General features: G+C 37.7%; 2 protein-coding genes across 3 annotated transcripts; both read right to left on the bottom strand.

Moving 5' to 3' along the window:
• Positions 1–1,024: 1,024 nt before the first annotated feature.
• LOC116295086 (uncharacterized) lies at positions 1,025–7,645 on the bottom strand. Of its 2 annotated transcripts, none has more exons than XM_089036899.1 (9): positions 7,445–7,645; positions 5,859–6,182; positions 4,883–5,197; positions 4,235–4,398; positions 3,587–3,779; positions 2,941–3,249; positions 2,529–2,619; positions 2,321–2,421; positions 1,025–1,794 (listed from the first exon to the last, which is right to left on the bottom strand). In XM_089036899.1, exons 1-9 carry the CDS (start codon positions 7,524–7,526, stop codon positions 1,583–1,585), a joined length of 1,791 nt encoding a protein of 596 aa, XP_088893025.1. In that variant the 5' UTR covers positions 7,527–7,645; the 3' UTR covers positions 1,025–1,582. The 2 variants fall into 2 exon arrangements, with proteins under 2 accessions (XP_088893025.1, XP_031558661.2); XM_031702801.2 differs by having other exon boundaries at positions 2,321–2,418.
• A 772-nt stretch (positions 7,646–8,417) lies between these two features.
• Positions 8,418–14,048, bottom strand: LOC148913908 (uncharacterized). The gene is made up of 7 exons (XM_089036896.1): positions 13,833–14,048; positions 12,458–12,769; positions 11,299–11,619; positions 10,636–10,953; positions 10,062–10,373; positions 9,624–9,808; positions 8,418–9,078 (listed from the first exon to the last, which is right to left on the bottom strand). Exons 1-7 carry the CDS (start codon positions 13,909–13,911, stop codon positions 8,788–8,790), a joined length of 1,818 nt encoding a protein of 605 aa, XP_088893022.1. The 5' UTR covers positions 13,912–14,048; the 3' UTR covers positions 8,418–8,787.
• Positions 14,049–14,243: the final 195 nt, after the last annotated feature.

Below are 14,243 nucleotides of genomic sequence, written 5' to 3'. Positions count from 1 at the left end.
TAAAGTCAACAATGTGTCGTGATGAAAACAGCTAGCTGATATGTGTTTATGTTGTTAAATGAGCTTATTAGGTAAAAGATTATGAGGTAAATGAAACATTTTATTTCACTTAAGATTTCAATATTTTCTGATGTTAAACTCAACGTAATTATTAGACATGACATGCATCACTACTATTGTGTCTGAACCGAGATGTGCTTAGGGCTGCATTTAATAGTTTCTCTTCATGACAGAGAAGGCTCATTCCAAATTGAACAAATATTACAAATAAGTGAGTTTTTTTAAGTATTTTCTATTACGTTCTTATATTCCAAATAAGTGAGCTTTTTTCGGTATTTTCTATTTCATATACGTATACGTTCAATGCATATTCATTTCGCTGAAATGCTTTTTCAGCCCTCTGCGTTGTGCTAGTTCTGATATCGCCAATTCATAATTACATGGTGAATGCACGGTTATCTTAGCAAAGAGATCAGCATGTGTGGTATCTAAGATATTAAAGATCTACCTTCCCTGAATGTATGAGGAAGATACTGGCTTTAAAGAAGATGGAAGTGAAGATGAAGTTGCTGACACGTACACCACATCGATTCCTTGAAGCCTTTACTCGTTCGCCACTTCTTCTAGCTCACTGTTCTCGCTCACACTTTCATCGGGTGTATTATATTCTTCTCCTCAAGCAATTTCCGGCTCAAATTGATAAAGAACAGCCATACTTCCATAGCGAAATTTGGTTGATTCAGCTCCAGCTATCCAACATGTTCCACTATCTGACGTCATCACACCTCATTCATCCCAAGCCATCAAATCCGCGATATTCCACAGGGAGCCCAGCTTAAGTCATTTCGCAACTTTTAACGGACGATATCACCCCAAAAAACGCATTTCATGGAATTTTCATTTCGATTTTCAAAATCAACAAGGTTTGATGTACATTTTAAGCTATGATGTGTCTGGCACCTCAGAGTCCCTTTAATACCAGCAACATAGCGGCGATGACATAAAATAAGAGATCACTACCAAATTCGTATAAAAAGACCTTTATTACAAGCTTAACAACTTCTTACTGAATAAATTTACCCCATACTTCTATTATTTATAGATAACAATGAATTAACTTTCCTCTTGAAGAGGTTAACGTTTTAAATGTTGCTCAATCTAGCATAAACTGTTGCTTATTGCTCATTGAATCCGTCTATTACCCTCAAATTAGAGTTTGTCCGAACAGTATAAGTTGCTCAAAGCACATAATCAGTATCACTGACTTTACTATACCTTATATAGAGTGGTTTTCGCATGAATTTAGTTCATGGGAAACGATACTGCAAATTCGTATCCGCACAGTCTTACCGTCATCAGTCTTAACTACCCGCTGTTGAATGAATTACTGGTAGATAAATAATTTGAAGCCATTGTTATTGTCATTATCTCTTACAAAAACCGCTTAATACATAAGAAATTGGTGTAAATTTTATAATCTCGATTAAGGTTCCGCGTTTACTTATCAATGTTTAGCCTTATGTCATGTTTTACGATCTTCATTGCAGTAGCAATTGATATTTGGTAATTTCTCTTGTGTGTGCTAAAGATTCTGCATCGATCTTTTCATCCTGGATGAATCTACTGATTGGTTGCCATACCTAAGCGGGCTTTTGCTATAGGGAGGAGGTGCTATATTAGGAAATGATACCCCTGTAGGGAGACTCTTTCTTTGTATGGGTGGTGGCTCCGGGTCGTCTTCTGAATCACTTTCTGTTTCACTCAGAAATAGCGGCCCACTTGTCATGTATTTATCTAAAAGGTTTTAAATCGACATTGAAATACATTAGAACTGATAACATAACACTTTACTACAGGCCATATAGACCCCTTACATGTGACTTCAAAACAAATCAATTTGGAAGACAAAACAAGAGAACTTCAGTCTCATGAGAATTGGAAACGTATTGTTATGTCCCCCGGCCCCAAATTTAGCTGCATTCCGACGTGCTGCAAGGGGTCTATAGCTATAGGGTGCTTAATGATTTTTTTGTGAGTGTAGACGTTTTGGCTCATTTAGGATCAGTTACTCAGGCTGTTTACTATTTCTCCTGATCGAGAACGTAAAAGAGTTTAGAACAAAGGAAATAACGTTTGGACTCTAAAGTAACTGTAGTTAATCAGAGTCGTCATTGCTTTAACTGCTACCAAGAAGCCATGTTGCACTAATACATCTCGTTATAACAGTTACTGCTAATACATTCGCTGTTATACAACGTAGTTCATTGTGGATGATATTTAACCCCATCATCAATAAAAGATGCAGTGTCGACAGACTAACCTTGAGGTAACATCTGCATAGATTGTATCGAGTGCCCATACTGGTCCATCATTCCAAACCTATCCGCTTCCTGTTCTTTTGTTCTGCGTTTTCTTCTGCTGCTGCAAAAACAATTATCATTATCGATTGTCCCTCAACAATAGGTTTACATATAGCAATTTATAGGTATCAACACACAGGTGAGGCGAGCAGCAAAGGAATATCTTACCGTGAGTAACATGTAAAGACTGTCCACGTTATTCCAAATATTCCAAGAATGATTGCGATAGTACCAACAACGAGGTACCACATGCTCCAATCTGTTACCAAAAAATCGACAGTTATTGTACAGAAAATACTGCATGACACAGAAGTTTATGTTAAATCAATGCAACTCCGTGCTCCAAATACTCGAGTATATATCCAAGTAAATATTATATAGTAGAAGTATGACTATCGTTGATGTCAGCCCAGCCTATTTGGGCGAATGACCAATATTGCGTGCGCCTTGATTGTCTTGTCTGAAGGAAGGTATCAGCTATAATGACTCCCTATATGACTGATGAACGACTGAACATTGTACTCTGCTCAAGTTTAGCAATGCTTATTGTGGCATAACATTTCTAAACATGATACCTTACCTAGACTATTGTCTCGGTTCTTTCTTGATGTAATGTAAGCTATCTGGGAAGACTGTATAGCAGGAATCGGTTTACACAGTTCCTTACTTGCACAGTCCCCTGCATAGCAGTTCTCACCAAGCATCAAGGCCAAGTCACATGTGTTTTCTGCACAACAGAGTGCTGCGCATGTCTCAATGCTGTCAACCTCGGCAATCTTTGTAAAATTGCCGGCTCGCAGACCTCCGAGTACGGTATGGTTGTATAAGATGTGGCTTCTGGTGCAGTGGGGGATTTGTCTTTTAACTGTATGATCTTCAAGAAGCGCTTCTGTAATAAAGATACAGGCATAATCCATTACCTTCATGAAGCTTAAACTTGGATTCAAAAATGTTCATATGCTTTCCTTAGTCGCTAAATTTGCCTGCATTTACTCTTCCCTGAGAGGATCATACTGAGATATATGGACTCAGAGATACATATAGATTTATGATATATATAAGGAAACATTCGATGCTACTGTTTCTACAAACTTGACTTCAATGCCATCCCTTGTCGTCTTGTTTTTGATTCTCCAGAAACAAGTACTGGTACACCTAGAATCTAGGTCTTTTATGAAAGGGGCCTATTAAATTGGATTCCTTTCCTATTTAACGCATCTACAAACCTGTTTCGTTTTCTTTTGGGGACCACTTCAGGAAGGCTAATCGTGGAGTAAAGAGTGACGGCTTTGCTGGAATAGTCTGGCACACGCGATCACTGTAACACGTGATGGAATAGCAGTCGTTGCCCAACATAAAAGCTAGGTCACCTGTACCAAGATCACATGACTTGCCGATGCATTCTTGCATGTTTTTCGTCTGCAAAAAAAAACTATTTTTACCAAAAATGGTCCCACACGGAATGGCGTGAAAAACTTTAGGGGTCTGACATCAAGCAGTTGAAGGGTTTTGGCCCACCACCTCGTTATAATGGCAAAGATTGCGTAACTCAAAGTGACCCATATTGGCATTCCAGCAGGAAAATTTGTTTCCCGCAGAATAGGGTGATGGTAGTTTTATGTCAATCACGTAACCCTTAAACAACATTTTACAGAAGCCGTTCACGTGAGTGGAGCCCTCTCTACCACATGATATCCCATGTGCCTTTGAAGTGATTTATAGATAGAATAAAAATCTTGCGTCCATATCACATCAGTATCATCCACCTAAGTCTGACGCAATGGCTCAAGTGAAAATTTGTATTGCCCAAAGGTAACTGTTTATTTAACCTAATAATAAACTGAAATGGTTAACTAACACTGTTGCGCACAAACCTTTCCAAGTGCGGTCAGATTTCCTGACTTGATTCCTCCAAGTAAAGTTACATTACGATGGATTTTCACGGCAGAGCATGTGCTGGTTTTCAATATTGTGCGATGTGGCAAGAGATCGCTGATTATTTCCTGTCGTGGCACTGGTTTTATTGGAAGTACATTGGCTGAAATACAAAGAGTTTAAAAGTTAATTGTCAACTTTCTTTGATAAATGGCAACTGGCATGGCAAGGGCTGGACAACAAATGAAGGAACCTTGCTTTGATATCTAAAATCGAGAAGAATGATGTGGGAAAATGAAGGAGATCTAGTGACCAAATACTATCAGATCATCATGATGCGGAAAGCGAGATTCAATAAGCAATTCAACGTCAGTGAATAATCAGGTTTACACTGCTGATGAAGGTGTATTGCAAAGGACAGGGGTTCCGGCAATGAAAAGAGGACTGCCATGAAGTCAATCGTAAGCAATTTTAATCAGTTTCCTATAAAAAAAATTAATACTCCACTTTCACTTTCACAGAAGTTGCCATAGGTATCACTGATCAAAATCATGGCAAGGCTAACTCACACATCAAATTGGAATCAAGCACACATTTACCAGAGTCCAGGATAAGGAAAATGAACACCAACTATTTCATCAACTCACCCTTTCTTCCTGATCTCTGATATTCCCGTTTTCTAACATAAGAAATCCGCGGATTGTATGCTGTTGGCCTAGCCCTTACTGCCTGACACAGCTCCTCGCTATAACAATCCACAGCAATGCATGTGCTACTGATCATAAAGGCAAGGTCACATGACTTCCGGGCACAACATAGTGCTGTGCACATATGCATCCCTTCTACGTCACCCATGTCACTAAATTTGCCTGCTTTCACTCCTCCCCTGAGGGTGACGTTGGTGAGGATAGGGCTCTGAGTGCAGTGAAGTTCTTCTTTGGTCGATGGATCCTCGATTTCAACTGCAGGATGAATGGTTAAAAAGACTTGGTTAATTAGTTATAACATTGTGTGAAGAAACTTCACGTTTACCTTAACAATTGTAAACAACAAGGCATGATATGTTCTTCTGAACTTTACCATGTTGAAAAAGAGATGCATAGATCAATAAACCTTTTGCCAAAATGGCCGCCGCAAATTCGAATGAGTTAATATTAAACCGAGTGAAAAACCAATACCAGCACTGGAAAGAGCACCTTTATCTTTGTAACCCTACGAATATTCAAACTTAAGTTGAAAATTGACAAATTTACAAAAGGTTGTATGTCTGGGGGTATAGCAGACATACAAACGTGTGTATTTATCCGGCCAAGTGACTGACAAGTTATTTACATGCAGTAACGCAACATCATTAAACATGCCCACCGCCATGACTCTTACTACAATATGAGAACTATGAATAGAGTAAGTTATAGAGTGAATATGGTCATTTCACTTAGCGCATGCCGTAAAGAAGGTGCAACTTCCTCATAATATGATATAATTAATGAACATCATATAAAATGCGAGCAATGATGCCTCTCTTCACATAAAGAAAGTCTTCGTGGAAAGCAACAAAACTCTGCCCTTTGTTTTAGTAATTCATTATTATTTCAAAATATGAATAGTGTTGTATGGACTTACACATTTCCCCGACTCCCTCATTCTTCACAATGGGTCTGACTGTAGCAATTCTTACTGTAAGATTCTTAGGTTTCACCCCAGTAACTTCACAATGCTTTTCACTAAAGCAATCGACACCATAGCAGTGGTTGCCTGGCATGTATGCCATTTCGCAGTCTTCTTTCTCGCAGCATAGTTGAATACAAGTTGGCATGTCGATTGCCATTCCCAGTCTCCAGAACTTGCCAGCACGTAGCTCATGCTTTAATGCTACGTTGGTTGTGATTGGTCCATGATCGCAATCCAGTGGACGCACGTTGCTTATCTCCGTCATCAAGTCTTCTTCTGTGGCAATAGTAAAAAAAATCCTATTATCTTTGTTATTTATTTCTAGTCGATATATAGCACAATAAGGAATGATTGTCCAATATTTCAAGGCAGAGTCTCATGCCTAAATTGTCTTATCTAACGATTTGAGCGAACGAACGCTACAGCTGATTAAAAAGAAAGTTCAACATAAGGTTAAGTGTTGGTAGTCGCCACATCTCGCATATATTTGCATTACAGTTCTAGAAATTCTGTAGGAAAACCTCACTTATTATAATTTATATTATTATATTATAATTTAATTAAATTCCAAATTAATTTGATTTTTTTACAATGATTAGTCGTAATTGCCTGAATATTTACGCGCTTTCTTCATTCTTTTTCCAAGCATTCTCTATCAGTAATAACCTTTCCCAGTTGAGTTATTTGTTTAGAAAACAGTTCGCTGGTTCTATTTAAAGCAGTTCATTTGAAAATAGTTTGTTATGAAACTAAAAGTGTCGACTTGTAAATTAGGGCGTAGGTTTTTGGTTATCTTGTTGTAAATACTTCCATGATTCAATTTTTTTTTGTAATTTTATTCATATTTAGTGAACTCAGTATGCCATTTTCTATTGAATTGCCAGACGAACTTCGAAAATAATTGACATTGTTTTTCCAAAATAGCTCTATGTTTGCTAGTGCTATATTAGCTATCCATTTTGAATACATCCTATGGTAGTATTAAGTACTAATAAGATAATTAGTTTCAAATTATCAAATCGAAAGCAATTCAGTTCAATACCTAAGCCAAAGTATCGTAAAGGGCTCTTATTTTTCTAACCAATATGGACTTTGTCTGCAAGCACTATTGTAAATTGGTTCAACAGGTTAATAAGAGCTGTTAGCATGTTGCATTGACTTGTTCGTATGCTTCACTGGCATCAAACAAAAAGCTACAAATAAATGAAATTTTCGATACATTATATCTGGTAGTAAAAATAGGAACTGCCTCTAATCGTTAAATGAGCTTTTCCTGTAAAGTTTTTTCGGAAACTTAGTATTGAAATATTCCGCCATTAAGGCGCAAGTTAAATAGGATTGCGATTAGGATTTAGACATACACCACGAATCTCAACACAGCATCCTCTGATATCAAAGAAGTCTTAACTTAAGCATTGTATCTATATAGTTTCATTAAGGTCTTCATTTCGGATGCAAATTCGAAAGGTAATCGCAAATTATTTTTTTCAAAAGGGACGAGTTTCGTTGATAAGCAAACAGGAACAATGAAGACTTACCTGCGTATCCTCTGTGAAAATTGGCAAATATTATCAATACAATAAAGAACACATCCAACAACTTCAGTAAGAAACCTTCCATGGCTGACGTTTTAGGTTTAACACAACTATGCTGTCTACATTGTTATTAATTTGAGACAATTATTGCCTCATTTCGCTAAGATGAATTGGGAGTGGGTTTTAAACGTCCACAGAACACGTGCAAAGGCAAATCTCATTAAGTATGCAACAATACCTTGTGTTTTCAAAACCCAACTCACCCTACCCCTGTCTGAATATGACAATCACAATAGTTACTATAGCAACGAAAGTCTCAGCTGTTGTCAACAGGTGGTTCGTGAGACCTGTCACGTGTCTTGTGGCAGCTCTGTTGGCTGCGGGTTGAATACATGGAAATGTAGGTGGGAGGGGTAGGTAGGGTCACCAGCTAGTTAGGATTGTGACGTTATTGGGGTGTTGTGTTGTGTTCACAGGTCAGTGCACGTGAGTTTTGATGGAAAAGTGAAGCTGTTAAGTTGCTCTCTATATTTCTAACAGCCTTTTTCTTATCCGTATAATTATCCTGCTGCATTCCTTGATTATGAACTCATTTAATAGGGTTAGCCTCATTGTTAAAATATTCCAATCTTCAACAATATAATTCCCTGCAATCAGATTTTCTCTTTCTCTTTTTCTCGATTCTCAGTTGGTCGGCCAAAGCCAAAGGAAAAATCAACTCTGCCGTAGCAGGGCAACGATGCAAACGCCTTTAAGTCATACGGGTCTTCCAAATAGAACATAAATATATATTTTGCACAAAATCGGAACTAATCTCGAAAACAGAGAAATCAAAACTAGTACAAAGATATATATATATCTAAACTGTTATAAAAATATCGATGAAGAATTTTTTCCACAAAAGAATTTAAGTGATATGTCGTATGATTATTCAACCCAAAAAAAGGAAGTGAAGACTTTCAATGACTCGATACCATTTTATGTAAATAAGTTTATTGTTTTTCTGAAAAATTCTACCTAATTCCCATACATACAAAGCTGTACATTTTGAAAAACCCTTGCAATATTTAATATAGTAATGACAGAAATACATCTCCATTATACTTCTGCCTCGTTGCGCGGCAAACTGTTACGGAATTGGAGTGCGTGATGTGCAATTTCGCGGTTCAATCTTGTTCCCGTGCAAGACCTTAAAAAGTCTATACTTGCGAGAGAACTAAGATTAGTGGCAGCAATTTTGGCCCGTTATCTTACAAACAAAATTGCTTTATTACATACTTTACACACTAATTGTGATGAAAATGTTACCGATGAAGATCGCCCTTATTTCGTCGTCTTCTCGTAGATTAAGTTATGAGCTCATTTTCAAAAGTCTTTAGTCTTTTTCTGAGGTCGCTTTCCGTTACAACCATGTCATATGTTTTCGTAACCGCACTCCTATACTTGAGTCTCTTTTTTCGTCGCTTTATTCCTTTCATATTGTTTATTGTTCTGACATAAATATAAACTATAGTTGGATTAAATACCGACGACTTGGCTTTGACAACATCGCAAAGTGATTGGCTTGAACAGGAGACAGAGAAACATTGTTTCTTTAACATAAATGCTAGGTCGCATTCCTTGGCAATGCAGCAAATCTATAGAGTGAAACGAGAAAATAATGGTTAACCAAAGATTTAGACATCTTTTTCCCATTCAGTAAATACGTCAGTGATCTTCGACTATTGAGATGGTTTTCAACCATTCCCAAGAGAATTAAATAACGGACACGGCGGCCATGTTGGAGAATTTAAGAAAAGAATTCATTGAAAATTCTTTTGTTAAGTTCCTCAATCATGGCCGCCGTGAAAAGCATCAATTGCCGCTACTCCATGGGGCACAATAAAAAAGAACAACAAACGAGGCACCCATGTCTTTGGGTATCTAATTTTTCATATAGGAATTATCACGAACCACTTTTACTAATATTATGTAACTGTGGTCGCATAGTCGCAGTATTTGACCAAGAATACTGTAGCCAGCGTCTACAGGCAATGCTGGCTATACTTACTAAGCTCATCGTCTTTTGGCGCCTTTTCAGTTTTACATTGTTTCAAGCACGATGAAATACTAATTTAATTCGAGATAGAGCAGCTGCAAAAATACTTCATTAAACTATCTTAAGCATAACTCAAGTAATTACCTCCGCACATTCTTTAATAGTCGGTACTTTGCCTCTGTCACGAAATCGTCCTGATGCTATTCCACCTCGAAGCGTGACGTTGTACATTATTTCACTCTCTGTGCAGTAGTGATCTTCACTGTTGTCTTCACTTGGTGTAGTATCATTTGTTTTTGTTAAGTATCCCATCATGGTCAACTTTTGCTCTATAAGAAAATATGGAAACTGTTATACTCATATCATAACTAGCTTTTAAATGACATCCTCATTGATTATCACATTTTTCAAAGGAGGATGGCTTTGTCGGAGCCTCCCAACTTTTACCAATTCAACTTATCACTGATATATCTCCCCCTGGCTATCCTAAGCAGTCTAATAGCGTAACTATTAGGATTGAATATTAATATTTCTAACTTTTTCATGCAATATTGCCCTTTTTGGCATATTTATAAGCCTTACCTTTTGTAATGTCATTATCTGTATATCGTCGTACGTACGATAATCGTGGACTGTATTCAGAAACACGGGCGGGCACTTGCTCGCAAACGTCTTCACTGGCACACTTAATCGAATAACACGTTGTCTTCAGCATGAATGCTACGTCACAAGAAGGCCGCTGACAACATAAGCTGATACATGTCTGAATACTATCTACTTGACCCAATGGTGTAAAAGACCCTGCTTTGACTCCTCCTTTGAGCGTAACATCATATGAGATCAATGAGGGCTGACAATAGGCTCCATCCTCCAGTGGAATATGTTTTGGAAGAACTGAGGGACAGAAACAAATTATAATAATATTAATGATAAAACATCTTCAGTGGTTGTCCTAAATCGATATAGTCTCCCCACTTCGCTTCTCCTCTCCTCTCCTCTCCTCTCCTCTTCTTTTCCGTTAATTCTCTTTTCTTGTTTTTGTTTAATATTATAAAGAGTTGTGACAATGATAAGTACAAAAAAGTGCGTCTTGATTTCTTCGTATGATAAAAAGATATGGATCGTCGTACAACTAGAAACATATGCTTTGACTCACCCTCTTCGGTTCTACTAGTTATATAAGACAGCTTCGGATTCAAAGAGCTCAGAATAACAGATTTTCTGGCTGTAACTGGTTTGCAATGCTTTTCCGAGAAGCAATGCACTGCATAGCAACTAAGCTCTAACATCATAGCGACATCGCAATCTCTCCGTCCACAGCAATAGCGAATGCAAGTAGACATGTTGGACACTTTTCCAAGGTCTGTAAAATTTCCTGCCCTGTAACCTCCTTTTAGTGTAGAGTTGTGTCTTATGTCGCTATTTTTGCAGCTCAATTTGGAGTCTGTGGCAGGTAGCGTACTAAGAGTAAGAGCTAAAAAGGGCAAAAAACGATTTTGTTAAACGAAAAATATATCCTTTTGTAAGCTTTAAGGCAAGGTCTTTTCTTAGGTCCCGAATAGTTGTCAAGGACTTTCAATAAAAGGTTTGCATATTCTTCGATTGCACGTTACGTCATCGCGGCCATGTCGGTGTCATTTAACAAAAGATTTCTCATTAGCATCCATTGTTAACGGTACCACAATGGCCGCCATGCTTTTGTCTTTTAAATCTATTGGGAATGCTTGCAATCCATCAATATAGACTATTTTATGGTATGTCATTTGGATATACAGTCAGATTTCCGATTTTTATTCCTTAATATTTTTATTAAACTCACCCGATTCCAAAGCAAGCGCTGTCGTCCATCTTCGGACGTACGCCACAGTCGGTCGATAATTCCTCGTTTCGGTTTTAACTGTCTTACACAAGTCTTCCGTAAAACAAGAGACTAAGAAACAGTTCCCTTTAATAAACAAAGCCAAGTTACATTTTTCTGATACACAACACAGTCTTGTGCAAGCATTAATGTTTTCCACTTTGCCGACATCAGTGAAGTTACCAGACTTCAGTCCACCAATCAAAGTCACGCCATATTCTGGATCCTTCACTGTACATTTTAAGTTATGTGGTATGGGATTGGAGAGGTTGCTAGGTGCAGCTGAAAACAATTAAATTAATCAGAAATGCTTGACATTCACAAACATGAAGTAGTTTCAAGTTTTTCACTCAGTTTGTCATAGTTGATTTGCCTGTACGAGATAACTACCGTACAATACAGTGCCAGTCAAATGAACTGCTTTTTATTTAGTAGCATGACAAAATTCTCTTGTTAGCTCTTTCTGGTCTTTGTTTGGCCATTGGAATGAGATACGCTTATAAAACATAATAAGCTCTTAATGTTTCTTTGACGTGTGATCAAATGACTCAGGGCAATGGACCTCCTTGATGAACTAGTAAGCGCCTCATTTACGAGTTGGAAAAACAGGATAAACCTGTCAGTGTTTTCAAGACAAATGATCTTGAACTAAACGGGACATTGAGAGCTAAACAAAGACTCAAGACACAATATTGACTTATGTACACCATCAAGTTATGGAAAATGAAGCTGTAATCCTATGGTGTCACTTTGTGCTTGCTCTTTAGTGCAGTTTTCGTATGACTGTGAAAAATTCACGGCACGAACACGGTCATGACACGGCAAGGGATACGCCAGACCAATCACATTGCTTGAGAATTTACTCTCCATCCAATCAAATACCCAGAACACGGCATAAACACGACACGGACACGGTCACGCCAAAGTCACGGCACTTTCAGACCAATCACATTGCGCGAGAAAAAAATCAGCCAATTATAATTCTAGAAAACATCACGGTCACGGCACGGCACGGCACTGAGATTTTCACAGTCATACGAAAACTGCTCTAGATTTTGCGTAAAACATTCTAATATATGGTTCTAGCTACTTGTCTAAAAAGCAACAAAATTTCGCCTACCGATTCCTCCCTCTCCTTTAATGGTCACGTGAGATATCATCAATGATGATGGCGCTTTCTTCGCTGGAACAGCTTTACACGATTCCTCACTATAACACTGAACACCGTAACAATTCTTGCCAGACAACAGTGCAACGTCACATCCTTTCTGGTCGCAGCACATCCGGATACAAAGCTGCATGGCCACGAATTGTGCGATCTTTGTGAAAACTCCTGCCTCTATACCACCCTGGAGCGTCACGTTTTGTCTCACTGGACTTTGAATGCAGGATTCTGCAGGTATTGTTATTTCTCTGGTATGGTTTGATGAAGCTGGAAGATAAACACAAATATGTCAAAATATAAAAATTATTTTGAAGCAGCTACTTTGGATTCAGAAATCGCTCTCTTTATCTCTATATTATATTACTACACTAACACCATTCTAAGGGATATTTGACGGAATTAGTTTTCCCAGAAAATATATTAACTTTTATATACTGATTCCATTGTTATATTTCTTATTAAGCCAAGCGTAAATATCTATTCACTCCAAACCTGTCTCCCAATAAGAAATCTGCTTATTCAACTATTACAGTTCGATGGGCCAGAGTGACGTCTTATAGAAAATATTCTCTGAAAAGATTTCACTGATGCAATGAAAAAAAGACACTCCAATATTTTTCAAACTGTTAATGAAATTTCCCTATAATAAAGGTTTGACATTGATTTTCTTGGCTCGATCGAGGTAGTAATGAGCCACAGTTCTCCCAGTGATATCATTTGTTTACTACAAAGTTACTCGCACGACAGAAATGCATTATGGAAACATTTCATGTAGATCCATCTGTCACATGTGGCCCACACAAAGCCTTATAACATCGTTTTTGGAATTAAAGGCTTAGAAACAGCATTAAAGACCTTCCTAATGGAAGAATAGGAGACTACAACTGAACATCCTTATTGCGCAAACATCAGCGCTCTTTTAAGAGAATTCACGAAAGAAGAGGGGGGTCGAAAACCAAATCCTACACTTTGAAATCAAGATGTCGTAATTATGGCAAAAGTGACATTATTAAGACATACTTCTTTATCATATTTTTTTCCTAGATAGTCTACTTAGGTATTCGTATTTTCTTTTTCCAAAAGCAAAACTTCAGTGTTTGAAATTTGTGACATCGGACCAAAGCAGTAGTTATTAGATTAATTAGCAAAGTAAACTCAAATTGTCTTATATACTACACAAGTTGTTAAATGATGATATGTAATTGCAGTCAAAAGGGGAGGACTTCTAAGGAGCCCTTTTCTTCTACATCATTATTTGGATCTGAGAGACGGACGTGGTTTGTTATGTAAATAGTAGAAAATTTAAGATGATGAGTCGTTCAAAACTTACCTTCAACTCCTCGGATCGAGCATTCGTAGCAACACATCAACACACACATCAACAGAAAACATTTTCTATATTTCTTCATGATACCATGACGATAGACTTTAAAACTCTTTCATCCACCTTTCTCGATAAATGCTCTTCATCTCATAGAAAGTCTTTCACGGAGAAACCAAAAAGAAGATATCAAACGTTGTGATCCTGATGATGGCCGCCATGTTCTTTTCGTTTCCTTCCTTGTAGCTATCAATAATTCATGTGCTGGTAATTAGTTAGTATGACTTCACTGGTGGGTTCACCTGGTGTTCCCTTGTCTAAAACTACCTTGAATTGTCGTTTGATCTTCACCTAGTGAATCTGATTGCTAAACTGTCTTCCCTAGACTGGTATCATGGGTATATTGTCGCCATAATTTTT

The sequence above is a fragment of the Actinia tenebrosa genome, unplaced genomic scaffold, assembly GCF_029948245.1.
Source record: "Actinia tenebrosa isolate PJP-AT-01 unplaced genomic scaffold, QUT_ActTen_1.0 PGA_scaffold0__85_contigs__length_37466705, whole genome shotgun sequence".
NCBI classification, from domain to species: Eukaryota; Metazoa; Cnidaria; class Anthozoa; order Actiniaria; family Actiniidae; genus Actinia; species Actinia tenebrosa.
This window is presented reverse-complemented; position numbering and strand designations above follow the sequence as displayed.

Bases quoted from the DNA above. Each gene is read 5' to 3' on its own strand.
- LOC116295086 (XM_089036899.1), bottom strand. From the start codon at position 7,526: ATGGAAGGTTTCTTACTGAAGTTGTTGGATGTGTTCTTTATTGTATTG. The intron at 5,198-5,858 runs GTAAGTCCATAC...TTCATCCTGCAG, and splicing joins TGAGGGAGTCGGGGAAATGT to TTGAAATCGAGGATCCATCG. The intron at 3,250-3,586 runs GTTTGTAGATGC...TCTTTATTACAG, and splicing joins CCCAAAAGAAAACGAAACAG to AAGCGCTTCTTGAAGATCAT.
- LOC148913908 (XM_089036896.1), bottom strand. From the start codon at position 13,911: ATGAAGAAATATAGAAAATGTTTTCTGTTGATGTGTGTGTTGATGTGT. The intron at 12,770-13,832 runs GTAAGTTTTGAA...TTTATCTTCCAG, and splicing joins CTCGATCCGAGGAGTTGAAG to CTTCATCAAACCATACCAGA. The intron at 9,809-10,061 runs GTAAGGCTTATA...ATTTTCTTATAG, and splicing joins AGATAATGACATTACAAAAG to AGCAAAAGTTGACCATGATG.